The sequence below is a fragment of the Diospyros lotus genome, chromosome 3, assembly GCF_014633365.1.
Source record: "Diospyros lotus cultivar Yz01 chromosome 3, ASM1463336v1, whole genome shotgun sequence".
In the NCBI taxonomy this organism is placed as follows: domain Eukaryota; kingdom Viridiplantae; phylum Streptophyta; class Magnoliopsida; order Ericales; family Ebenaceae; genus Diospyros; species Diospyros lotus.
The window spans coordinates 20,959,485-20,987,340 of record NC_068340.1 but is presented as its reverse complement, the minus strand read 5'-3'; the positions used below and the strand labels follow the sequence as shown (position 1 = coordinate 20,987,340).

Here is a 27,856-nt window from a genome sequence, read left to right as displayed (position 1 = left end):
GATTTCCAAGAGTTTGAAGATCAACATTTCTTGTGAGAGAAAACATAAAATTCTTGGCAAAACAATTGACTTTGAGTACAATTTTCTCAAAAGCTTTTATGGTTACTTCTTCTAGATGGTATGGATTCAATTCTAGTAGTAGCTATGCTTTTGTTTTTAGCAAGGGTTATTTTTGTATGCAACCTGACCCTCACGTAGCAGTTACCCTCACTTTAGGAGAAAATTTTATTCCATTGACGAGGTAATAATGGAGTTGTGAATGAGCTAAGTACTAAGCTTTTAAAGTTGGATTTGGGTAATTTTAGTAAGTTCTAAATTGTGTTAAATTGTTTGGATAAGGTCAATTAAGAGCTAAGTTCGTGTATACCACATAGTGGAAACAACATTTGGATTCGACAATCAGAATTTGAGTTGTAAACTGATGCCAATTCAAAATGGTAGATTTCATCATTCCCAGTTGAGACCAAACAAATGGAGAAGGTTGTACTTACATTCCTTACATAAAAATCCAAAGCAGGATTTTGAACATGCTGCAATAGTAAACTCGTGAATTCGTGTGATTTCGCTTAATTAAATGTTGCTTCTATCCACACAAAAATTACACTTAAATGTGTGTGTGAGATTCAAAAATGACATTTTTAATATACATGCACAATCAATCAATCTTCCCCAAGTTCACAGTTGTTGTTATCCAAATGAAGACTAATGTACTAATAATTTTTTCTAGTTCCAGGCACCCTTGAGCAAGTTTCCAGTGTCTCAATCAATATAACAGTTGATATCAGATAGCACTAGCACTCAATCGTGTCACAAAGTTGAAAACGAATGGACATTCAGATTGAACTTCAGTCCTCAAAATTATGGAGAAAAAGATATTGTTGAAGTTCATTCAATGACTATGATTCTGATAATTCCAAATTTGATTCGCGGTTACTCCAAGTGCCAGGGTAGAAACTGTTCAGGCCCTCACTTTCTCCACCAGTACAGGAGGCCAACAACAATAGAGATGCCGACAACTGTTACATGCATAGTCTAGTAATAGCTTCTTGGTAATTTCCACGGGTTATTCCTTGGAGACGATGTCTAGTTGACAAGTAGCGGGGGATGACGGATCGAGCTCCCCAATGCAGAAGGTTTCCATTTGTGCCCTGGCACTTTTGCTGTGTCCAACATCTTCAAACTCATTAAGAGCACCTTTCCCTTCATTGAGAGTTGCAAGTCCAAGTAATACCATAGATACCTATCCATCATAATATATGTATTTTTTTAAAAAAAAAAATGGGAAGAGGGTTGGGGAAGGGGTGGGGCTCCATGATGGACCTTGTAAAATTATAATCTATTACGAGACATAAGAAGTATATATAACAGTTGCATCAAAGATGGCATCATCTCCACCTGGATGTTCATCTAAGTAAGATGACACATCATATACCTACAGAGAAGAAACACAATGTAAAACTAAATAACTGAATAAATAGAAGAAAATTATTTTCTTAACATCTTCAACAAGATTTATCTCTTTGCCTACTATTTTCCTAAAGGGAAGTCAGATATGTTTAAGGATAGTTAGTAAAATAAGATGCAGAACAAAACGAAAAAAAGAAAACATTGAAGCAAGAGTACAATGTAAACTGGCTTGCATTCAACAACTCCTTCCTAATCCTAATGGTGCTTGTTAGTGACAACTGAATGGGTAAGCAACAAGAAGACTAAAGTGAAGAGATGGACAGTATATTCTAAAATTAATTTCTTTTTCTCCCCACAAAATTCATAGGCAAAAATGGCAAAGCAAACTCCAAAATCTTAAGATGGTTGGGAATCACAAAAATACAATCAAAAGTAGTCTATTAGACTGTCGACCTTAGATCTGAACCTCAATAGTCTCAGATCTGGTCTGCAATAACCCACTGATTTCAGACCAGCTAACCATCGTCGCCAACGTGAATTCCAATAACCACCATTACCGATAAAATAATGACCTCCACTTCATCCACAGCGGAATCGACTAGTATCCCGGCTGTGTCCAATCCCAAATTATCCGTAGTCCCTGGTCATTCTGAAAACCTCTTAATACAAATCACCTCTCATAAATTGAATGGGAGCAATTCTAGAGAGTGGTATCGATTAGTATTACTTTTCATCAAGGAAAAAAGAAAGATGGGATATTTAACAGGAGTAACGATAACAGCTCCATCAAATTTTGTCACTTATAGTGTATGGGAAGCAAAAAACTCAATTGTGATGGCATGGTTGATAAACTTGATGGAGTAAGGGATTGGACGTTTGTACCTGTTCTACCAAACAACAAAAGAAGTGTGGGATGCAGTACAAGAAATGTACTCAAATCTTGAGGATATATCACAAAGTTTTGAATTTCGCTCTAAGATTCGAAACACTTGACAAAGTAAATTATCTGTAACTAAGTATTTAATATGCTCTTAGAACTGTGGCGGCAAATCAATCTATTTCACAATATTGAATGGAAGTGTATTGATGATAGAGTTCTATACGATAAGATGGTAAAAAAAGATCGAATATTTGATTTCTTACAAGGGCTAAATTAAGAATTTGACGACGTTAGAGGACGTATACTTGGCACAAGCCTTTACTAACCTAAAAGAGGTGTTTGTTGAAATTCGACGAGAAGAAACAAGTAGGAAAGTGATGTCCTCTCCAGTACATAACTCATCCATTAAAATAGCAATCCAAGGATATACTTTAGCAGCAAAACGAAATGAAGGATACAATCTAAAAAGAACTTTTGGAAAAAATAAGCGAGTATGGTGTGAGCATTGTAAGAAGCCCAACCATACTAAAGACATGTTGGGATATTCATGGAAAACTCCCAAATTGAAAGCCATGAAGCTAGAGGAGAAAGAATGTTTATGTGGCTGAGATAATAATTAATGCAACCTCTCAACCATTCACAGTAGAGAAAATGGAAATTCTTTGAAAACTGATGACTTCCTCATCAATTACAGATGCCTCCAAAACTATCCCATCAACTTCTACTAGCTCTACAGCGCTTACATCACATAAAGGTATTGTTTCCTTATTGTCATGCAAAAGACTCACATGATATTTAGATAGTGGACACAGGTGCTTTTGACCATATAACAAGCTCCACTACAGAATTCAGTAACTATCAGCCATGTAAGGAAAATTTTGGTATTACTATAGAAGATGGTCCTATGTGCACAACAACAAGGAGAGGAGATATGAAAATCAATGGGTTAAAGTTGAATTTAGTTCTTCATGTTCCAAATTTCCAGTGCAATTTATTTTCAGTGAGTAAATTAACTAAGGATTTGAACTGTTTAGTAACGTTTTTCTCTTTTTATTGTAAATTTTAAGATTTGTAATTGGAGAGGGCGATTGGGAATGTTGAGGAGTGAAATGGTCTCTATTACTTGTCAGGTGTTGGTTTTCATTCAAGAACAAAGTTACTTATTGTTTTTTCCTTATTCTCTAATTCCAATATTTTGTTGTGGCATCATAGATTAGGTCCCCCGAGTTTCTCTTATCTAAAGCGTTTGTACTCTCATTTGTTTGTTAATAAAGATCTTTCATCATTCCAGTGTGATCAATTCTACTCTTGCCAAACAAACCCATGCATTTTATCTACCTCACACATGCAAACTTTCTACTCCATTCCATTTAATTCATAGTGATGTGTGGGGGCTGTCACGAGTGTTAAATTTAATCGGGGAACGATGGTTTGTTACTTTTATTAATGACCATACCCGGGTATGTTGGGTTTACTTGATGAGAGAAAAATCCGAAGTGACTATAATTTTTAAACAATTCCATAAGGTTGTCACAAATGTTTTTCAGTTATCTATCCATATTCTTCGAACAGATAATGGTAGAGAGTATTTCTCCCATGAACTAAATGAATATCTCCAACTCCAAGAATATGAGATATTTCATCAAAGTTCATGTGCGTGTATTCCTCAACAAAATGGGGTTACTGAGAGGAAAAATCGTCTCCTACTAGAAGTTGCTCGATCCATCATGTTTGCTAGTCATGTTCCACACTCTTTTTGGGGTGAAGCCATTCTTACATCAACATTTCTTATCAATTGTGTTCCCTCCAAAGTCTTTCAATATCGAACACCCCTCAATGCATTGTTATCTATTTTTCCTTCCTCTCGGGTTCATAAGTCTCTTGAGCTCATGTGTTTGGGTGTGTGGTATTTGTTCATAATATTAAACCCAATTGGGGTAAGTTTGATCCTAAAGCTTTCAAATGTCTTTCTTGGTTACTCCACCACATAAAAGGACTATAAGTGATATCATCCTTCTACGAAACGATTCCTGATCTCATGTGTTGTTTCCTTTGTCGAAGATCAAACCTTCTACCCTCAAGTTTCTCTCCAATGGGAGATTAATTCTCAAGGACACAAACATTGGGAACCCAATTTCTTTGAGCCATTTCCTTCAATCTCCTCATCATTTCCTTCCCAATTTGATTATGTGTCCAAAAACAATGATGATATAGGTTAAATGGGAGAATCTAACATAATTGACCCAAAACCAATTCTAGTTTACTCTAGGAGACCACAAACTCCAATGCAAATTCAAGAGTATGAACCGATGGCAGATCCCATTACAACAGATAATCAAAAAGAGGATGAGAAAAATGAGCTATGTTGTGAGGAAAAAGAACCTACCAATAACATTGATCTTTCAATTGCCATAAGGAATGGGGTAAGGTCTTATATGAGAAATTCCAAGTATTCTATATTGGATTATGTTGCATATACTAAGTTATTAGGAAATTTCAAAACCTTTGTTGCAAAGATTGATGAGATTCATGTTCCTAGAAATGTTCAAGAGACATTAATTGAAAATCCAAGTTGGAAGAAAGTTATGCTAGAAGAGATTAAGGCGTTGAATGATAATGAAACTCGGGAGATGGTGAAGTTACCAGAAGGGAAAAAAACAATTGGCAATAAATGGATCTTCTCAGTGAAGTATAAACCAGATTGAACTATAGAACGATATAAGGCAAGACTAGTAGCACAAGGTTTTACTCAAACCTATGAAATTTATTTTGAAGAAACATTTGCACCAGTCGCCAAACTTAACTCAATCAAAGTTCTATTGTCTATTGTTGTTAATTTATATTGGAAACTACACTAGCTAGACATTAAGAATGTTTTTCTCAATGGCACATTAAAGAATGAGGTATATATGAGAGTTCCTCTTGGATTTGAAGCAAAGGGAAATCCAAACAAGGTATGTAAGATAGAAAAGGCCCTTTTATGGTTTGAAACAATCACCTCGGGCTTGGTTTACACGATTCAACACTTTTATTAAGGATCTTGGATATAGCCAAGGGCAAGTTGATCACACCTTGTTTGTGAAGAAGAATAAGTCGGGACAACAAGCAATACTCATTATATATGTAGATGATATGGTGATCACATGTGATGATGAAATGGAGATTAGAAATCTCAAAAAAAGACTTTAAGTTGAATTCATTGTAAAAGATCTTGGAGAACTTAGATACTTTATTGGAATTGAGGTTGCAAGAAGTCACAAAGGAATCTTCATTTCACAAAGAAAGTACACACTTGACTTACTTAAAGAGACAGGAAAACTTGGGTGTAAATCTTCTAGTACACCCTTGGAACGTAACTGGAAGCACAAGGTGTCAGATTGTGATCCTCTAGTGAATAAAGAGAGTTAATAGCATTTGGTAGGAAAATTTATCTACCTATTACTCACGAGACCAGATATTGCCTTTAGTGTGAGTGTGGTAGGACAGTTCATGCATACTCCCACAAAAAGGCACATGGAGGCAGCAAACCAGATCCTGAGGTATTTAAAGGGAAGTCTTAGCAAAGAGTTATTGTTTAAAAAGAATGGAATCAAGGATATTGTTGGTTTTTCTGATGTAAACTAGGTAGGAGTTGTTGATGATAGCAAGTCAACAATAGGGTATTACACAAAAGTTTGGGGTAATCTAGTGACATAGAGAAGTAAAAAACAGTCTGTGGTTGCTCGAAATAGTGCAAAAATAGAGTAAAGAGTCATAGCTCGAGAAACCTGTAACTTATTTGGATACAGAGATTGATGACAGAAGTAACCATGTTAGTAACAAGTCCTATGAAATTGTTTAGTGACAGCAAATCAATTATCAGTGTAGTCTATAATCTAATTTCAACATGATCGGATGAAACATGTGAGAATTGACAGAGACTTCATCAAAACAGAGATTAAGAATGGGACGATCGCCTGGTCCTACATTCCTACCAAGTCTCAAGAAACTGATGTTCTAATCAAAGTATTTCAGAAATCAAGTTTCGATATCTTTATTTGCAAGTTGGGAATAACTGACATCTATTCTCCAGGTTGAGGGGAAATATTGGTAATGGGGATAAAGGATCCATAATTTATGGGATCTCACAAATTGAGGGATCATGTGTCCATAATTTTTGGGTTTGCTTTTCTATCTTTTAGTTTCAATAATGGGAGGATTAGTGGGTTATTTTGTATATAAGATGTTGTAGGTTAATTAGGTAAGTGTGTGTGAAGATATCATTGTAGTTTCAATTGTCTGATTATACATGCTAAACTAAAACTATCACTTATTCATCATTTCCACGAAGAATGATATTCCAAACTGAAAAGAAGCAAAAGTCATAAATTGTTGAGAGGGATTCATAATTAACCTGGGTCAAAGGTACAAAATCGTTTTTATCCCTTTCATAGAAAAAAAACTTTTTTGATCGTTCAAACAAACTAATTACACTATATCCACTTTTATGTAAGATACAAAAAGTACCCTTAATGAGATTTTAAAATAAAAAGCCCACATTGCGTTAGCCTCATTTACCAAAACACCCTTGTCTCTTTCATATTGTCTTTCTCCTTTCTCTTATCTTCCAACGTTCATGTTACTCTCTTTCTCTCCATTATCAAACCATTCAAACTCAGTCATTCTTCCTACATTCAATTTTTTTACTTGTTGGGTCATTTAACCTTCTTCAGCAATCATAACGACCTCATTGAAATCCCATTCAACAAGTTTCTTTCTTTCCAACAAACAATTTCACTCACTCAATCTCTAGGGATCGATTTGATTTCTATTTGTTCTGTTTTGTGTTCACAATGCTTATTAAGACTGTGTAGTATGATTATGGTTGTGAGTAGAACATATTTTGGTAGATATTATTCTAGATCTGTACTGATTTGCGTGAAAAATAATATTTCGAAACTGCACGTCGTCATCGGGTTTTGTGGGCTACAAAACCCGGCTCCGAATTTTGTGGGAAACCAAACCTGGCTCTGAGTTTTGTGGCCCACAAAACCCAATTTTTTACTAAAATAGCTTTTTTGATCTTTTTTTTTTGGGGGGGGGGGGGCATGGAATTTTTCAAAGTTAATAGAAAATGATGTCTTTTTTTACATTTTTCGGGTTAATTGAATTTAGAATTCACAACAAACAACAATAGAATGATAATAAAACACAATTAATACGTGATCAAGTGTTATAACTACTAACAACATTGGATTAAATTGATGTAATGATTATTAAATCTACCCAAAAATAAAAATATAATTTTTAAACAATAATTTATTTTTGGGACTATTGGATAACTTAGAAAAATTCATGGTCAAGAAAAAAAAAAAAAGATCAAAAAAACTATTTTAATAAAAAAAAATCGGGTTTTGCGGGCCACAAAAGCTGGCTCCGAGTTTTGTGGCCCACAAAACCTAATTTTTTACTAAAATGGATTTTTTTATCCTTTATTTTTTTGGGGGGGGGGGGGGGGACGGGATTTTTCAAAATTACCTTATAGAAAATGATGTCTTTTTACATTTTTCAGGTTAATTGAAATTAGAATTCACAACAAACAACAATGGAATGATAATAAAACACAACCAATACATGATCAAGTGTTTTAAGTACTAACAACATTGGATTAAGTTGATGTATTGATTATAAAATTTACCCATAAATAAAAGTGTAATTTTTAAACAATAATTTTTTTTTTTGGACTATTGAATAACTTGAAAAAACCCCATGGCCAAGAAAAGAAAAGAAAAAGATCAAAAAAAGTCATTTTAATAAAAAAAATAGATTTTGTGGGCAACCAAACTCGGTTCCGGGTTTTGTGGCCGACAAAACCTGATTTTTTATTAAAATGACTATTTTTATCCTTTCTTTTTTTTGGGGGGGGGGGGTCATGGGATTTTTTAAAATTACCCGATAGAAAATTATGTTTTTTTACATTTTTCGAATTAATTGAATTTAGAATTCACAACAAACAACAATTGAATGATAATAAAACACAACCAATACATGATCAAGTGTTCTAACTACTAACAATATTAGATTAAGTTGATGTAATGATTATAAAATTTACCCAAAAATAAAAATGTAATTTTTAAATAATAATTTATTTTTGAAACTATTGGATAAGTTGAAAAAATCCCATGACCAAGAAAAGAAAGGAAAAAGATCAAAAACATCATTTTAATAAAAAAAAATTGAATTTTGTGGACAACCAAACCTGGCTCCGATTTTATGGCCCACAAAACCCAATTTTTTTACTAAAATGGCTTTTTTAATTTTTTTTTTTGGGGGAGCATGAGATTTTTCAAAGTTACCTAATAGAAAATGATGTTGTTTTACATTTTTCAGGTTAATTGAATTTAGAATTCACAACAAATAATAATGCAATGATAATAAAACAAAACCAATGCATGATCAAGTGTTTTTAACTACTAACAATATTGAATTAAGTTGATGTAATGATTATAAAATTTACCCACAAATAAAAGTGTAATTTTTAAACAATAATTTATTTCAGGAACTATTGGATAAGTTGGAAAAATCTCATGGCTAAGAAAAGAAAAAAAAATCAAAAAAGCCATTTTAATAAGAAAAAAATAGATTTTGTGGGCCACAAAACTCAATTTTTTACTAAAATGGCTTTTTGATCCCTTTTATTTTTTGGGGCCATGGGATTTTTCAAAGTTACTCAATAGAAAATGATGTCTTTTTATATTTTTCGGGTTAATTGAATTTAGAATTCACAATAAACAACAAGGAAATGATAATAAAACGCAACAAATACATGATCAAATGTTCTAACTATTAACAACATTGGATTAAGTTGATATAATTATTATAAAATTTACTAAAAAATAAAAGTATAATTCTTAAACAATAATTTATTTTTGGGACTACTGGATAACTTAGAAAAATTCTATGGCCAAAAAAAGAAAAAAAAATCAAAAAATCCATTTTAATAAAAAAATCGAGTTTTGTGGGCAACCAAACCCGATTTGGGTTTTGCACAAAACCCGATTCGTCATTAAAAGGCCTTTTTTATTTTCTTTATTTTTGGGGGGGTTGGGGGGCCAAGGGATTTTTCTAAGTTACCCAATAGAAAATGATGTCTTTTTACGTTTTTCAGGTTAATTGAATTTAGAATTCACAATAAACAACAATGGAATGATGATAATAAAACGCAACTAATACATGATCAAGTGTTCTAACTATTATGGATCAAGATGATGTAATGATTATAAAATTTACTCAAAAATGAAAGTATAATTTTTAAATAATAATTTATTTTTGGGGCTACTGGGTAATTTAGAAAAATCTCAAGGCCAAAAAAAGAAAAAAAAATCAAAAAAATCATTTTAATAAAAAATCAAGTTTAGTGGACAACCAAACCAGGTTATCTTGCTATTAAATTATCAAAACTAATAATTATTATTGAAACATAATAATAATTTAATAGTTGAACAATTATTCTTATAATTATGATTTGCAATTATTATTATAATTGGAAAATAAAATAATAATAACTGAATAACAATTTTTCAATTATTTAATAATACATATATATTTCAAATTTTCAATTATTATTATTTATTTAATTTTATTTATTATATATGTAATATTATTATATATATATTTAATAATAAAAAACAAGGGGGAACCAGCGTGGGTTCAAGACCCACCTAGTTATTAAATTATTAAAAAAATAATTATTATTAAAAATAATAGTAATTATTAGAAAATAGTAATAATAATTTAATAGTTGAAAAATTATTATTATAATTATGATTTGCAATTATTATTACAATTGAAAATTAAAATAATAATAATTGAATAACAATTTTTTAATTATTTAATAATACATATATATTTCATTTTATGAATTATTATTATTTAGTTAATTTTATTTATTATATATATAATAATACATATATCTTTAGTAATAAAAAATAGGTGGGGGACCCATCGTGGGTTTGAGACCCACCCTTTATTAAATTATTAAAAAATAATAATTAGTATTAAAAAATAATAATAATACTTTAATAGTTAAAAATTTATTATTATAATTAGAAGGGGCTTCTTGGGTTTGCCACCGAGGTTAAATAGATATTCAACCTATTGTTTGTTTTGTATTGAGGGTAGTTTGATAATTTACTGTCTTTATTTTTATTCTTAATTTTTAATTAAAGTGTGAAGTGAAAAAGTCAAAGGGTGGGGTCAAAAATGGTAAAGTGACTATTTTTTGCAACTATTTAGTTGTAGGGGTAAAAACGTTTTTTTCTAAAAAAGGGGTTAAAAACGATTTTTGTATTTGTGGGGGGTTGTTTTTTGGAATTTCCTCTAAATTGTTAGTCCAACAACTTTTTAGCCCCATTCCTTCAATAATAACATGCTTATGACAGCCATACGCCCTTTTCTTCAAAGACAAAAGCAACCATGGAAGATGAGTATCGTCTCCTAACCAAAAGCCAATGTTTAGCTGCTTTACCTAATATGTTTTAACCCTGATTAGATGACTTCAAGGGCTTGACTGAACCATCTTTTTCAAGATAATGGCAGAGCTAACTATTTAATATGCAGATGGGAGTACTAAAGTCTATCTAAATGCTTGGATGAAGTTATCCAGAAGACAAAAATAATTGCACCTCTATGACGACAATGCCTGGAATAATTGCCTCCTTTGAACTTCAATCGAATATGCTAGGGGGTGGCAATACGGGTTAGCGGGTCGTAATCGTGTCGTGTTGAGATACACGTATAACACGTGTCAGGCTAACCCAAACACGATCTGTTTAATAATCGTATCAAATTCCTTAAACTCGAACACGACACGTTTATTAAACGTGTACCACTACATGATCTATTTAACCTGTTTAACTAAACGTGTCGTGTCGTGTCACCTGTTAATCCCTTTAATTTAAATGGGTCATGCTGTGTCACCTGTTAAACGTATAATTTAGTTTTAAACGTGTTATTTCGTGTATAATCATATTAACATGTTCATATCAACCCATTAACCCTTTTATGATCCATTTATGACCCGAACCTCATTAATCCCAACTTTAACCCGCTTAACTCTGTGTTATGTCATGTCGTGTAATCGGGTCGTGTCCAAAATTGTCAGCCCTAGATTACGTGTTATTGAGCTTGAACATATCCATTAAACAACAGCAGCTCAAAGAATAGAACACTATAAATATAGATAAGGTGAACTCTTATCTTACAACTACCTACCTCAGTAAAGAATGGCAGCAGCCTTGAACTGTCTTGGGATAATCTAAAAATGAAAGTTTAACATCATCTCTTACTCTGAAATATTAGTTCTCCTTAATAGAATGATCTCGATAGATGCAAGCAACATAAGATGTAAAATCTTTGTAATTTGAAAATAACTGAAAGCTGGCAATTCTCATTCTGCACCAATAGATTATTACCAACCTTATATTTCAAAATTGGTATTCTTCAAATTTCGTCGACAGCTTTACGGTCTAACAACAATTGCAAGGAATTAATGAAAAAACAAAATTAGTCAATTTTACAGGGATTAGGTAAATCTTAGCCCATTAAAAGCATAAAAAATACAATAACATCTATGAATTGAAGCACCAACTTTGGTCAACTGACGGGCACCCGCGTACAGTATTCTTTCTCCGTAATTGACCTTATGCCATTCGGGTTGGGCTCAACATCGTCTTCCATACCTTCTTTGGGAGGGAAGCCACATGTCCTTGTTAGTGCCCATTGGTCAATCACTCCACAGTTAATGGCATACTTGATAGTCTGTTCCAAGTATCCTTTGTTAGTGATTAGATGAGGTTGTGCAGTTAACATCCTCATCAGAGATGCACAGAAATTGAAATACAAAATTAGCACTTGTTCGAGAGAAAAGAAGGCTTGATAAAATTTTCCAGTTGTTACAGGAATTTCGATGAAGAATCCAGTGAATGTATCTGTGCAATACATTTGCATAGCGGAATCATAAAAAAGATGCCCAAGTTCACACTTGCATGTATCTAACATTTTTGAACCCAACTGATGCAACAAGAATAATAACAAACAATATAATTGTTTCCCTTTTTTTGTTTCTGTTAAGTAACTTCAACAATACATTTATTTTCATTAGCATAGATTTTCTCTCTTTCTATTGAACATGCTCACCAGTAGGCACATCATAGATACAATTCTATGCAGTTGTAGATACACTGGCATCGCTGCCTCTAAAATATACACTTGTTAGCATCACAGAGTATCAAAGCATGGAAATTGCCTTCAAGAACCAAATCAATGGATGAAACATAAATTTGGGATATGGAAAATAAGGGTGTGCTTATTAACAAACAAGTTGTCCTCTAATGGCAACTCTATTTTGTTTGGTAATTTAAAAAAGTTCAATTAATAATTGATATAGTTCTTGCAAACAATTAATCATGCATACATAACTAATAGGACTGGAAGCTTAGCTTGACTTTGGGGGAAACAAATTGTTTGGACATAGGTGAACTTGATGAATGAGGAGGACTTGCTCAAAAGCACCATAAAAATGTGTGTGTGTGCACGAGCGCGCGTAAGAGAGAGAGAGAGAGAGAGAGAGAGAGAAAGAGAGATTCAAACCATGGAAAATTGGAAACCCACAATTGTAATAAAAACAGTAATTGACAATATGGATCCATCAAAAAAATTATTGAATTGTCTCATATGTTTTGATCCGGAGACAGAATGCTCTAGACATTAACACCATGTTAGGATCTGTAGAAGGAAAAGGTAATGGAAAAAAAATAAATTTTCTTGTTCCTTTCAGTTGTAGAAAACATTTTCTAGTTTTTCAACTTCAAGTTCACAACTAAACATAATCAAACATTTTATGTTTCAAGAACCAACAACATTCATTTCCAGAAAACTTAGAAAATATCTTTTTGACGTTTTCTAATTCATAGTATAAAGTTGAAAAATTAGAAAATTGAGTTTTATATTTTCTAATTGGAGATTCAATCATTCAACAGAAAATTGGAGTTGAAAATTAGAAAATATTTTCTACAACTGAACAAACCCAAAGATTCTATCTTTTTTCTTCTCTCTTTGCTAAAATGTTTTCTGCCTTGTTTGGAGACACTATACAATTGAAATCATTCGACAAAGAGTGTTTTTTTCATGTTAAGGAACTTCAATCTTTTTGAAAGTCAATTTGGTTTCATGTAAGATAGATCAATGATGGAAGCCATATGCTTGCTGAGACGTCAAATAGAAAAGTCTATAGAGATGACTTATACGTGGTGTTTATAGATTTAGAAGAAAACAAAATAAGCCATGTGACTCACAAAATTAAGGCATGATTCTCAAAGTGAAAAAGGGGCATAAATCCAAAAATTTACAAGTTTCTACCAGCAACAATGCCATCCCCAGATGCTGACATATCCTAAGTGAAAGGGTTGAGAGGTGCATCCTCCATTCCCTGTACAACACCGTTATGCTCCTTCGTATAATAATGTATTTTAGAAGTCCCATTTGTCACAAATAAAGTCGTAAGATTTTCATGCCAAAGTTGAGTCAATACTTCTGGTGTGTAATGAACAAATTTAGGTACGTGGTTCCACGCTTGTTGTATGAACATTTTGGTCTCTTCACAAGACTGCCATAGTGGCAATGAAAGGTTAAAATCATAGAATATAATCCCTCCTAATTTCTTAGACATCTTGATGGCTTGCAATGTAGTTGATCTCATGTTCCGGTCAAGCAGGGAGAATGTGTTGAAGTAAAACATCTTTGCCTGCATTAGATTTTGTTCAGGGAATTGGTAAATAGATTATAACAATATTGCCTTTAGAACAACTAACACATAAACCTTGAGCAAGAAGCACTTATGCACAGAATGGAAGACTAACGAGTCTGGCCATCATCAGGTTGCCTCATGTGATTCTTCTTGAATGTCAAAATCAATACAGTGGCCATTTCTTCCATATAGAAGCACATACAAGAGAAAAATTACCAAATTTCTCATAGTTCAATTGAATATTTTCCTTCTGAAGCTAATATTTATGCATCCCAAAGAAGCTGGCAATCTATGTTGTAAGTTGTAACCAGGCAATAATATGTATATAATATAAGGGGGCACTGCCACCCAATATCCCCAATGAAAAAACTGAGATTATGATAATGCTTAGCTTTCACGATGGCAAAAGAAAATAACACTCATACAAATATATATATTTATATAATTGTTATATATTAAATTTGCTTCTGACGTATTTGTTATATATTAAAACGCCACAACCAACATGGAAAGAATCCCAAAATAAACTAGAAATTTATCCTTTAAAAACAAAAATCTCATACCTCCTTCAATACATCAATATTGATCTCAGACCTTGTTAAAGAATCCTCTGCACATGGTTTGGAGGCAAGTCATTTTTAAGCCACCCCTTTTACCAATTTTCATCTGTGATGCCGCTGTTACTCTTCTGCTGTCAATGCAAACCGATCGGGTTTGAACATTGCTCATGTTTAAGAAATATAATAAAGATTGTCCATAGCCATCATCCTCAATTTTTCCTATTAAGGCAACTTTACCACCCAAGATTGCAAGAGCAACTGCAACATAACTCGCACATCCCCTTGGTGCCCTCACAAATTTCTCAGGGGTCCACAATGCATCTTTCATTTATTCATGCATTTCATGGTCTACAAGTCTATTGGTTGGCCTTCTAAATTGCCCAAAAGCATGCTGAACAGCCCCAAAACAACATACAAGAGGAGGCCATCCATAGATAAAGCTAATGTCATCTTCTCCATCTTTCCCAACTTTAAGGTTTTCATCATATTCATCCTCCTCATTTTCAATGAATGAATCCCGTTAGAATTGCGGTTATATTGGGATAAGTTTTCTAATGATAAGATAAATGTTATAAATTTGAATTTGTTTCAATTTCATTAGTATTTGAATTTTAACAAGATAATGAGATAAGTAAATGGAATTTGAATGTAATTCAAATTCCTTAAAGAGATATGCTTATCAATATCTACGTGATACCTATAAATAGACATAGAAGTCAATGAAAAATATACAACAATCAAAATCAGTTTCTGATCGCTCCCTTTCCCGATCACTAAGTTCCATCTCACTCTTTCATCCTCTGTATCAACAAGCTTTTTCTTAGTCCTCCTCCTAGTTACCTTCTTTTCAACCTTTTCCTCCCCTTTATTGCTGGAAACCAATTCAGTTGCGAATCACCAAATTTCATAGTTTTCCATATCAAGTAAGGAAAGGTAAAATGAGAGAGCAAAAATCTTACATGACAAGCAAAAATTCAAAAGGCTGTATTTGACATTTGACAAGGATTGTACCTTTCCTTCAAGTTTTTTGTCTAGATTTCTTCAATTTTTCATCTATTGCTGAAGGCCTACTATTTTCCAGATTTGTAGCATCACCATTTACAGACGACATAACATCATCCTCTAAACCATCTGCTATTACCTTCTTCCTACTTCTAATTGATCTACGTTTGGATGTTCCAGATTTCTTCTTTTCTATAACATTTTCTTCTTCATTTGATGCTTCTACAGCTAAGGACTGCACAATTCCTTTCCAAGAAATAGTTGTAAGAAACCATCTATAATGCAATATAGGATACTGAACTTGAATAATTTTGTCAATGGAAAAAAAGGCCACCTTGGGTGCCACCTGCTTTATCCAAATACAAAAATTGGAGTTATGAGCAAATGGAATGTTCAGTCTTTCCCCCTTAACATCAATTGCTTAAGAAATCTTACAAAACCCTAGTAAAGACTCCAAGTTTCCCATGCCTCATTCCAAATGTCAAAACTTAGGTCTCAAATTCAGGACCTTTATCTTGTTTTATATCCCTAAATCTCGAATAAGGTAGCTGCCTAAAAAAAAATCGAATTCTCCAGAAATATGCAACATTAATTTTTTTTTCTTTCATTTTCAAGCTCTATGATTATAAATATATATATATAAACACACACACACACACTACAAATATAAAGATAGCTAACAAAAGAAAACAAATAACAAAGAAAGGAACCTTGGTAATAAAAGGAATTGTGTGAAACAGACATATGCCATTGGCAGAGAGCTTAGAGATTGGGGCTTTTTCTAAACTCAGCACCTGAAACAGACGAAGAGAGATAAAACTATTTTTTAGGTTAAATAATTATTTTTTATTTTATATATATAATAATAAATTGCACCCACCACTCTAATATTTGGTAAAGACATGTAAAGTATTATTGATTTTCAAAAATTATGTGAATTATTTTTATAATTCAACATATATTTGATTATATAAATTACGTCTACTATATAAATTAACATTTTATAAGATTACATAATTTTTTAATAAATTATTTTATCAGAATATTAGTATAATATTTATACCGTGACACGTACATAAATAATTTAGTAAAATTTAAAAGACATTGTGTGCAATTTAAAAAGAAACATTATCAGAAAAATATTCACATATGCATTTCATTTAATTTACAAAATGTCACTAGGCTAAGATTTTATAAAACCCACATAACTATACACAAGGTCGGACTTTTCATGAAGCCCGGTTGCCTCAGGGCCCACAATATTATGTGGAGGCCCAAGAATGGAAAACCCTCCTCTTTGTAAGGCACACTCGCCTCGTCGCCCTCGCCCTCGCCGTCGGCGGCTCGCCCCTCGCTCTCGCCTCTCGTTGCTCCGTCGCTCGCTGCCTCTCTCTCCTCTCGCTGCTCCGTCGCCCTTCGCCCTTCGCCCTCGCCGGCTCGGCCGGTGGCTCGCTCTCCGCCGCTCACTGCCTCTCTCTCGCTCCGTCACTTCGTCGCACGGTCACAGTTTCGCACCCTCGCCGGCTCGCCCTCGTGGCTGGTGGCACGCCACTCTTGCCTCTTGCTCCGTCGCTCGCTGTCGCTGGTGGCTCGCTACCTCTCAATTGCCGATTGGCTCATCAGATTCGGCGGCCATTTTTACATTTCGCCGGGCCCCAAAATCTCAGGTACATATACCTTGTTCCGGGCATCTAGCCTCAAACCCAAAATGCAATTCAGTTGATTGTATTATTTCAGCAGACTTTTTCAATGCAGAAGACCACGGGGTTTCTTCCATTTCATAGAGTTCTTCCAACCGATGCATCTGTTTCTTGAGATGTAAAGCACTGCATCAGCATACTCTTATAATTGTCATAATCTGGAAAGAATCTGACTTTCAGGATTGTCGTCGGTTGAAGGTCGGCCCTAACATGAACATCTTCAAACAGCTAGCGCCCATCAAATTTGGGTTTGGAGTTGCTTCCAGGAAATCTGTTAGAGGTGATCTCCACTTTCTTGCTTGTTGTCCCATATGTTAAATGTAATTATTATAGGATCTGACCTTTGTTGATTTATATTATTTTTGAATGCCATTAGAATTAGAAATTATATCCATTTTCTGTTTAAGGGCTCATATTGTTGTGTAAATTTTGTGGGACCAGGCTTTAGTGTGCTCAGTTGAGTTTTCAAGTTCTGAGAAACATGAGGTTGATGGTTGTGTGGTGAATCTGCTCAGTTGAGTTTTCATGTTCTGAGAAACATGAGGTTGATGGTTGTGTGGTGAATCTATCCTCCAAACAGAATTATATCTTAGAAATGACCGTAAAAATTGTTGCACATATATTAGAGTTAAAGGATTAATTGTGTTTGGGGGTGATGTCATTGAAGGGTTGAACTTCATGTCTTTAATTTTTCATTAGAAAATAGTTTCATGGAAGAAAAGTTTTTAAATGCCTAACTGCACACTTGTGTTCATATGTGTGAAATATTGTTAGATGGTTTTGCAACTATCTTGATGCCTGCCTGTCTCTTGTCTTCTTTGTGGCAGCATGCCTTTCTTTATTCCATTCGTCCTCAGATACCTCGGTGGAAGTTCATTTACAAGAGCAGGAAGTTGCAATAGCTTTAGGAAGCAATGTGGGTGACAGACTTCATAATTTTCATGAAGCGTTGCGGTTAATGAAGCAATCAGGCATAAAAATTACAAGGCATGCCTGCTTATATGAGACAGAGCCTGCTTATGTGATAGATCAGCCTCATTTCCTCAACTCTGCCATTCGAGGTGCTACTAGACTTGGGCCTCATGAACTATTAGGAGTGCTTAAGAAAATTGAAAAGGACTTAGGGCGTACTGGCGGGATAAGGTATGGCCCAAGACCAATTGACTTGGACATATTGTTCTATGGGAAATTTAGAATTCACTCAGAGATTCTTACAGTACCCCATGAAAGAATTTGGGAGAGACCATTTGTAATGGCTCCATTGATGGATTTGCTTGGATCATCTATTGACAACGAAACTGTCGCATGTTGGCATGGTTTGTCAGCCCATGTTGGTGGGCTTTTTGAATCATGGGAGAAACTTGGTGGTGAATCCCTTATTGGCAAGGATGGATTAAAAAGGGTCTTGCCTGTGGGAAACCGACTATGGGATTGGAGGGCAAGAACCTCTATCATGGGTATTCTTAATCTAACCCCAGATAGTTTCAGTGATGGAGGTAGGTTTCAGTCAGTGGAGGCGGCAGTTTCTCAAGCCCGTTTGATGATTTCCGAGGGTGCAGATATAATTGATCTTGGTGCACAATCCACACGACCAATGGCATCTAGGATTTCTGATGAGGAAGAATTGGATAGGTTAATCCCTATCCTAGAAGCTATTCTGAAGATGCCTGAGGCTGAAGGAAAACTTTTATCTGTCGACACTTTTTATTCGACGGTTGCTTCAGAAGCTGTCAACAAAGGGGCTCATCTTATAAATGATGTGTCTGGTGGACAGCTAGACTCTAAAATGCATAGTGTCATTGCAAGCCTTAAGGTACCTTATGTTGCAATGCACATGAGGGGAGATCCATCCACTATGCAAAACAGTGAAAATCTGCAATATGATGATGTTTGCAAACAGGTTGGTTCTGAGTTACATTTACGAGTTAGAGATGCCGAATTGTCAGGAATCCCAGCTTGGAGGATTATTATTGACCCAGGTATTGGATTCTCAAAAAAAACTGAACATAATTTGGAAATTCTCACAGGTTTATCGACCATTCGAGCAGAGATTGCAAGGAAGAGCTTAGGTTTATCTCATGCTCCTATTTTGATAGGACCTTCCAGAAAGAGATTTTTAGGTGATATTTGTGGTCAACCTGCTGCAGTTGATAGGGATGTAGCAACTATTGCATCTGCAACAGCTGCAGTTTTGAGTGGTGCAAATATTGTCAGAGTACACAATGTTCGATATAACCTTGATGCTATGAAGGTTTGTGATGCTATGCTGAAATGGAGGAGACCGCTTGTGTGATTAGAAGGAAACTTATTTCTCTCTGACCTCACTCCAGGTCTCCCATTCATAATGGGCCAAAGATGAGGGAAGTGTGAGCCATTAGTATGGAAATGCTTCAAGAAACTACCTAGTCTCGTACTAAAGCAACTTTGGAATTCAAAGGACGTAAAGAGGATGAGGATTGAACAAGAGTGGTGATGGAGAAGCGCGAATGATGTTGATTTCCAGGAGTCTGAAGATCAACATTTCTTGTGAGAGAAAATAGAAATTTCTTGGCAAAATAATTGACTTTGAGTACAGTTTTCTCAGGAGCTTTTATGGTTACTTCTTCTAGATGGTGTGGATTCAATTCTGGTGGCAGCTATGCTTTTGCTTTTAGCAAGGGTTTGATCCATGATAACATGATTGAAGATGAAGATGAAGATGAAGAGGGCCTTTTAGCACCAAAGCTTGGGTATCAAGCTGATCAAGTTTTGTACGTACTTTCAAACTCTATTTCTTGTGATTTTTTTTCTTGTTATATTCTCGTGTTTTCCCTTTGAACTCATAATATTGACTATTTTCTCTATATGTTGTGTCTTTGTGTTGCTTTCCAATTTGGCAGGACATATTGGCTACAATCCCTTTCGAATTTTCCCTCACCCTTATTTAGGAGACAAATGCTAATTCAATTAGTCTCCATTTCCCATACGACCGCTATGTGTGCTTGTTTGTTAATCCTAAAACATCCATTATTTGCTTGCATTTGCTAGAGCTTATTTAGTTGGTGATTAAAAGCTTGTACTTGCTCAATTTTTTGTTGATTTAGGCATTCTCTTGTTTATTATCAGCTTTGATCTATCGATATATTCTTTGGCTGACTCTAAGAATAATCTTTATTCTAAATGATAAACAATATCTAAGAAAAACACCTTTCTACACATTTATATTTTGATAGTTAATTTAAACAACATCTATATTCATGTACATGCAAAGAGCATTGAGAGAGAAAGAAGGGGGGAAGGGGACCGACATGATATATATGTACATATATATATGACAAAAATTTATCAAGGGTGATTGAAGAACATAATTTGTTGGTGCAAGAGTACTTGGATGTATATGTGGTGCTTTGAAAGGGATTTTGAGGATTGCTACAATAATTAACAATGAGAATCTCAAATTCAAAGATGAATGTGGAGAGTGATGGAATGAAGTCGATGTTGATCGTCGCCAAGCATTGGACAGTGAAATGTGAAAAAGTGTTGGGGTTGATATGTCTGTTATTGTAAGACCACATATTTGAAATGAATAATATAACATATTTCATTATTTCATAATGTTAGAATAGTCGTATTTAAAAATTTATGAGACAGATTGTCAACTTTGGTCAGTCGAATCGATGAAAGGAAACACCTAGGATATAAACATCCAAAAAGAAAGGCATATCTATGGCAAGTGATTTAAAGTAGGATTTTTTATACTGAAAGAAACCAAATTGGAGACAGTTTTCAGTACAGCTAAATTTCAGGCTGAAAAATTCAAATTATCGTAAGAGACTTCCGAGAAGTCAACAAAAGTCTGAAGGGGTTCCGATTTTATGTGAGGAACAACCCTTTACATGGTTTCGGGGAAAAAACAAAAGGATTCGTGATTAAATGTAAATTTGGGGTTTAAGTGTAATTATTTTGGGGTAAAAGTGTAATTTTTCATAGTAAATAGGCTAAGAATAATTTTCAAAAAAACCTAAGGACTTGAGGGCAAGGGGCCAAAGTGATAGGAAGTGAAAGAAGAAGGACCAAATAGCAACTTGATGCCCAAAACATGGAAGAAAACCTGGAAGAATGGTTGACTATCGGCTAATGGCGCCCCATCGCCGTTTTCGGTGGTGGAATGGTCATTATGGCTTGAGGGGTAGGTCGGGCAACTCGGGGCGACCTGATTGGTCAAAAAATTGGCTGGAAACGGCTATAAATAGCCAGGTTATGGCTAAATTTTGTAAAAAAATTTGGGCTTGTAGATCGTCGATTTTGGGAAGAATCGAGAGGAATGGTTAAAAGGCTTTTAATCCTGAGGCCATAAGGATCAATTCTGGTAAATTTGGTGGGTTTTTTAAGCAATTTGGAGGGGCTTTCAAGGGTTGCCGAAAAATCGGCCAAGTTGCTAGCGCCACAACTATAATCGACCATTTGGGGATGTTCAGCCGGTTGATTCAAGTTATAAGACGTGCCATCGTGTTTGGGAGGTTGAGGAGACCAAGAAGCAAAAAGAAATCGGAAGAAAAAAGAGGCCGGGTACTCGCCAGCGACGAGGAGGCTCGCCGAAGAAGACGCGTGGATTGCACGTGCGCTAGGCGCTTGAGGTAAGGGTTTCTGAAGAAAAAATAAATAAAAAACAAAGGAAAAAAAATTGAAAAATTTTCAATAAATAGGAATAAGATTTTTGGAAAAAAAAGTGTTGAGGAGTTTTTATTTTAAGAGAAATGAGGTTCAAGGAAAATAGAAAAAATAGGAGAAATTTGAGAAAAATTTCATAAAAGTAGGAACATGATCTTATGAATTTTCACAGAGAAAAATTGGAGAAAAACGTTGTGGAAGTATTTAATTTTGAATTATTTTGGAGAAAAATAAAGAAAATTAGAAAATTAAGGATAAATATGGAAAAAATCCAAAATATTGATTTGGTGGAATATTTATTGATTAGGAGAATCTTTGGCTATAGGATTTGGAGATTCGCTGATTTTTTGAGGTTGACACGTATTTTGAGAAAAGACACGAATATCGAGGTAGCTCGATAAGTTTGAGAAGGAGTGGTTCAACCCAAAAAACCTGATTTTAAGTAAATGGTTTATCATGTTGTCATGTGAGTATGTCATATAAATTACATTACATGTATTGATGAAATATACATATGTACACGATGATATTATTGATTACACATTCACATAAGGGTTTGAGAGTACAGGCCAGGACCGCTGCTCTTCCAAGGGTGCACCCATACACCTCGGCACATTGCAGGAAGCCGTAAAAATTGGGAGTAGCATTGAGGTACGGTCAGCTCAAACCAAAATAAAATAGAAAAAATATTTTGCATCCATGCACGAAATATAGTTATTGTTCCCTTACTTAGATGATTCATTATCTAACCTGGGCTTTGCCCTTGGAACATGCAAACGTTCCAGATATTGTTGTAGCAGAAGTTGATAAGGAAGATGCATGTGACGGCACTTAGCAAATGCACGATGATCTATGAATAAGATATTGAAATTGATGTATTTAAGTTTTTGCTACTTAACATTCTGACATTGATGTATTATCTGAACTATGGTGATTGTAATATTAGGTTCGATTCTTAGCTTCCACATTTGATATTTATGATGATTCTCTTTCAAGATAGATGTAAATTTTGGGATAGATATGAAGAATGGTATGGTTTGCGTTAGTATTGAAAAAAAAAATTATTATCTCAAAATTGTCCTAAGATATGACACGTTCGAGAAAGCGGGATGTTATAGTTATTATGTGCGTAAATCTGTTGCTATTTTCTGAAATTACAATTGCACTTTAAAAATTTTCAAACTTATTTACTTCAAGCATGTAAAGTCATGTGGGTCCTTTTGGCTAGGCCACATGGCTTCCCCTAAAGTCTCATCTTGTCAATTAACCTATGCGCGATCCCTCTCCCACCCTCTCCCACATTACATTGACTCTTAATCTTCAATGGGGAATAATCCCTTGCGAAAATATTATGAAAATTCCTAAAATAATAAATAACGCTTGCAAGCATCATTTGACAACCCGAAACTCTATCCGGATAGGCCATTTAGAGGCCAAGAACCTGCTTCGGCAGCTTGCCGTAAGGCCCATCATCTCCTAGAGAACTCCCTAGATTGTTCAGTCTTCCGGGAGGATTCTTCAAACCCATTCGAGTGCTCCTAATATGCAGGTTCACCTCTAACACTTGGTAAAAGTATTATGACTAGACCCTCTCTTGCCAGGAAAGGTACATCTTTATATATTCATTAATGACATTCGTTATTTATTACAACTATTCTCCTGCACGCATTGACTTAAGCATCGGATGGCATACGCAGGTGAGGAATCACCGCATGCCTTCTGACTTATTTTTGTGAGTGCAATTAACCTTGAACACATAGGAGACTACTTCCAGAAGGATTAACCCGCTATCGAAAATACTCCTAAGGGCCTATTTTAGACCTCGGTCAGATAATCGGAGACCAGATCTACTAGACGCACACTTCCACAAGTAGACACTTGCTGGTTGTCCTCCTTGTTCTGTCGCAATTCTAGCATTCCTGCATTATAAATTCTTATTATTGTATCTTTGACAACAATAAAAACTAAAATATAATAAATAATGTATTATAAAATACAATTTTCAAAATTTAACAATGCAATTTACTCAATTTATATATATATAACAACATATAATTGATGATCCGCTATATCAAAATTGCATTAAATATTTTATCCCAATCAGAGAAGTTGTTCAAACCCCCTCTTGCTCCGAGTATAAATATCACTGAGAGATCAGAGAAACGAGGATCATTTGAATTGAAAAACATTATCTCTGATAGCTGGAACGAGGACAGTGTTTTGGATGTGGAGATTGGAGAGAAAGGAGGATAAAAGCCAAGGGCCAAGGCTAATCAGTAATCAGCAACTAACAGATAAACAAGCACAAGGCCTATTAAGTGAGATGCCCAATCAGAATGAGAAAGATCGAAGTTCCCGCGTCTCCGCTTCCACCTCCACGGCCCCTTCCACAAGGATTCCTCGCTCGCCGATCGAAAGCCATTTGGCGTGTTCTCATCATTTTGAATCTTGCCCTTGGAGGTCTCTCTCTCTCTCTCTCTCTGGATTGATGTATACATTATGCATTTGCGTATACATTTGCATACACATGAGAATGGAAATCCCTGTCGGGTTTACATCATAAGATAAAAATGAAAACTGGGCATTTGATTTTATTATTGTTGCGTTGAAACTGAAATTCTGGTTTTATGCGTTTTTTAAGGTTAGTAGATGGTGGATGCAATTTGGTATATTATGTGTTTGATGTATTGACTCTGAGACAGGGTTTTAGCTTGTTCTTAGATTGGTGATGAAGGTAGTGTTTCAATCAAGTACGTTATGTTTGAAGAGAGAGTTTTGATGAAATACATGCCACAAACTGATGACTGAAATATTTTTCTGCTGTCCGGTTCACCCATCAATGTGCATTAATTTTTTTTTTTCAAAGCTCTGTAGATTTTATGGAGAGTCATCAGGCCTATACAAAGAATCATGTCTATTAATATCTTGTATTGGGCTTGCTCTCAATAAAGGTTAAGGATGGGTTAAGGGAAGACTTTGTCACGAGTATTCTCAGGCAGTGTTCTAAAAATCGGGCTAGGCGCCCGCCTAGCCACTAGGCGGCCGCTGGCCGCCCCGAAATTGCCCTAGTCGGGCCTCCTAGGCGCCGGCCCGAGTAAACGTCCGGCTTGGGCGCCCAGGCGGCCCAGGCGGCGCCTAGTCGGCCAGCGCGCCTAGGGCTTTTTAGGGCTTTTTTTGCTAAATCATAAATCGAACCTGTTAGCGTTTTCCCCTCTTCACTCTCTTCTCACCTCAACGCTGCTACCTCAACGTCGCCAAGCTTCATCGGCCCGCCAGTAGCTCACCGTCGTTGCTGCGTCCAGCTCCATCCTCGTCGCCAAGCTTCATCGTCACCGCCTCTTATCTGTCGCGTCCTCCTCGTCCTCGTTGCCTCAGCGTCGTCGCCCCCGCCCCCGTCCTCGCCATCGAGCTCCATCTCCGCCGCGGCAAGCTCCATCTCCGTCGACTCGTAACCTCTCTCTCTCTCTCTGTGGGTTGTGCGTTTTTGCTGCGTTTCTGGTTTGTTTTTTATGTTTTTTATTTTTTATTTTATTTCATTTTCTTTTCTATTTATATATAATTATTAGATTTATATTTAATTTTTATTATTAATTATATATATTCTATAATATTTGCAAAAAATCTGCTACTTGCTTATAGTATATTGATGTTTTTATTATTGGTTTATGTTGCATTATTAATGCTTTTCAACTTTGATTTAATTAAAAATAACATCAAATTACATTATAAAATTTAAAAAATAAAAAAAAATAACAGTTTTCTAGGCTCCGCCTAGGCGCCCTAGGCGCTAGGCCCTAGCTTGGCGCCCGACTAGCGCCTAACGCTTTTTAGAACACTGTTCTCAGGTATTTTTCTCAGAACTGCAGTTGCCTAAGCTGTGAATTGTGTTTTCTTCGGGGCTTAGAACTATGTTTTCGTTAAGCTTTTTTGTCACAAGTTCTTTCCTCTCTCCAAGTCTGTCCAAATATAATGTGAATTTAGGTTTGGGCGCTATCTGCTCATTTTGATGTCAAAGTTGTAGAGGAATGGGGAAGAGATTGATAGAAGGATTAAATTTTTGATAGGTAAATAATATTAAAAGAAAAGTGCCGAAAGAGGACAAATTAGGTTAAAAAAAAAAAAACTCATCTATAAACAGGGCAGAAGAGGGTAGATAAAAAGATGAAATTTGCTTCCAACAAGAGGTCCCTTGAGAAAATGTGTTGGGCTCTTAGCCGCTAAAGCTCTTCTATTCCTTTCTAGCCAAATGCTCTGCATTACATGTAGTGGAGTGAAATTCCAAATGCTTCTCTTCTATGGCTCCTCCTTGGACAATTATATAATGAAGAGTGTAAAATACCTGAAACTAAATCTGGAGCCACTCAACTAAGTCCAAACAAAGCAAAGGTGGGGCAACACTTGTGATGCAGAACTAAACTGAACAATGTAGGATAAGGTAATCTTCTGATTCCCCAAACTTCTTGTAATGAAGCACCAGTGAACTCAAAAGGCCTACTCTTCCTCAGATTATCAATTGTGAGATTGGAGCCATATGAGTAGTCTGTGTAAAGAAGATTGCATGTGAGACGCTTAATCTCCATTCAACCTTCCTGGGAATGCATCTCTCCCCACCATCACACAACACATCATAATAAGACCAAGCAATAGCGCTAATCATGAAATAAACCAGTAAAAGTTGTGAGGTATTAATATTCCAATCAGGAAGATGATTCCTAAAGTATGTGATCACCAAACAATGCCCTCTTGATAAAAGGAATAGAAATCCTCCACATAAGCATTTTTATCCCTGGTCAACCCACAAAGATATACAAAACCTGGCAAAGGCACCCATGCCCATACCAGCTGTTAGGCCAAAACTAAACCTTTGATCCTACCCTGACTCTGAAATATTTTTGTGTTTGTTTCCTTCTTACTTTCTTTTTGTGTATTTTTTCCCCCAATTTCTTCCCTTTTTTTGGATTATAAAAGGAATAAAGTACTCCACATAAACATTTTTATCTCCGGTCAACTCAAAAAGAGATATGGAAAAACTTCACACAGGCAACTATGTCCATACCTACTGTTAGCCCAAAACTTTACCTTTGGCCTATCCTGACTATGAAATATTTTTCTCTATATTTTTTCTTCTTCCTTTCTTTCTATTTATTTAAATCTTCTATGTATTTTTTTTCTGCAGGAGTCTAATTCAGAATGCTATTTATTTGAACTGAAACTATGAATTTGGTGAAATCTAGTTCTTTTATTAGATTGTTTTTGAGCAGGTTATCAGGAATTAAGATGGTCAATCCAGTCTTCATAATGAACTTGGAGTTGCATAATGATCCTTACCAACCCAAGCAGCTATTAGAGATGCATCTTGTCATTCCCTTCAATTTTGGTAAACTTTGGGCAGTATAAATTCAAAGTGGTAGCCGATGAGTGATGGCTGGGTGCTGCTTTTTGTAAAGCAATATTTGGAGCATTTAACTCTGGAATCTTAATTTAATAGGTATGACCATCAAATACAGGCAGAAATAGCAATTTTGAACATAAACTGGTGTTGCTATTGTAATGTGGTTCAAACAAACTAATCATTTAAAGTTCCTGGATAGATGGAGGAACTCAACTTTTGCTGTTTTAACACAATCAAATCTATCTTAGACGTGCCAACATGTTTTGATTCAATAACTTCATATCATCACATTGTCTTTATCTGAAATCCAGTCCTGCTAACAAAATTCAAGAAGTGGCTATATCCACTCTAGTAACAGATAGTGTTGTCTCTTGCTGGTAATTCGTCTTCAATTGATCAAACCATAGTTTGACTAATTTTTGAAAATTTTTGTTAGTCAAAGTTGCATTGTGCATTTGAGCAAATATTATTGCTGGTTTA

General features: G+C 35.1%; 1 protein-coding gene and 1 pseudogene across 11 annotated transcripts in view; one reads left to right on the top strand and one right to left on the bottom strand.

The window, feature by feature from the left end:
* Positions 1-11,887: 11,887 nt before the first annotated feature.
* LOC127797215 (fructokinase-like 2, chloroplastic) lies at positions 11,888-15,140 on the bottom strand (annotated as a pseudogene).
* Positions 15,141-16,875: 1,735 nt separating this feature from the next.
* Positions 16,876-27,856, top strand: part of LOC127797209 (folate synthesis bifunctional protein, mitochondrial-like) — a 63,544-nt gene continuing 52,563 nt past the window's right edge. For 3 of the 11 annotated variants that reach the window (XM_052329865.1, XM_052329860.1, XM_052329864.1), the window contains exons 1-4: positions 16,876-17,301; positions 17,515-17,614; positions 18,162-20,084; positions 27,246-27,472. In XM_052329865.1, coding sequence (XP_052185825.1) covers positions 16,915-17,301; positions 17,515-17,614; positions 18,162-19,627 — 1,953 coding nt within the window. In that variant the 5' untranslated portion in view covers positions 16,876-16,914 and the 3' untranslated portion in view covers positions 19,628-20,084; positions 27,246-27,472. Of the gene's footprint in view, positions 17,302-17,389; positions 17,615-18,161; positions 20,085-20,213; positions 24,445-27,245; positions 27,473-27,856 lie in introns of all 11 variants that reach the window. The other 8 variants (XM_052329866.1, XM_052329863.1, XM_052329868.1 and 5 more) reach the window with 5 other exon arrangements.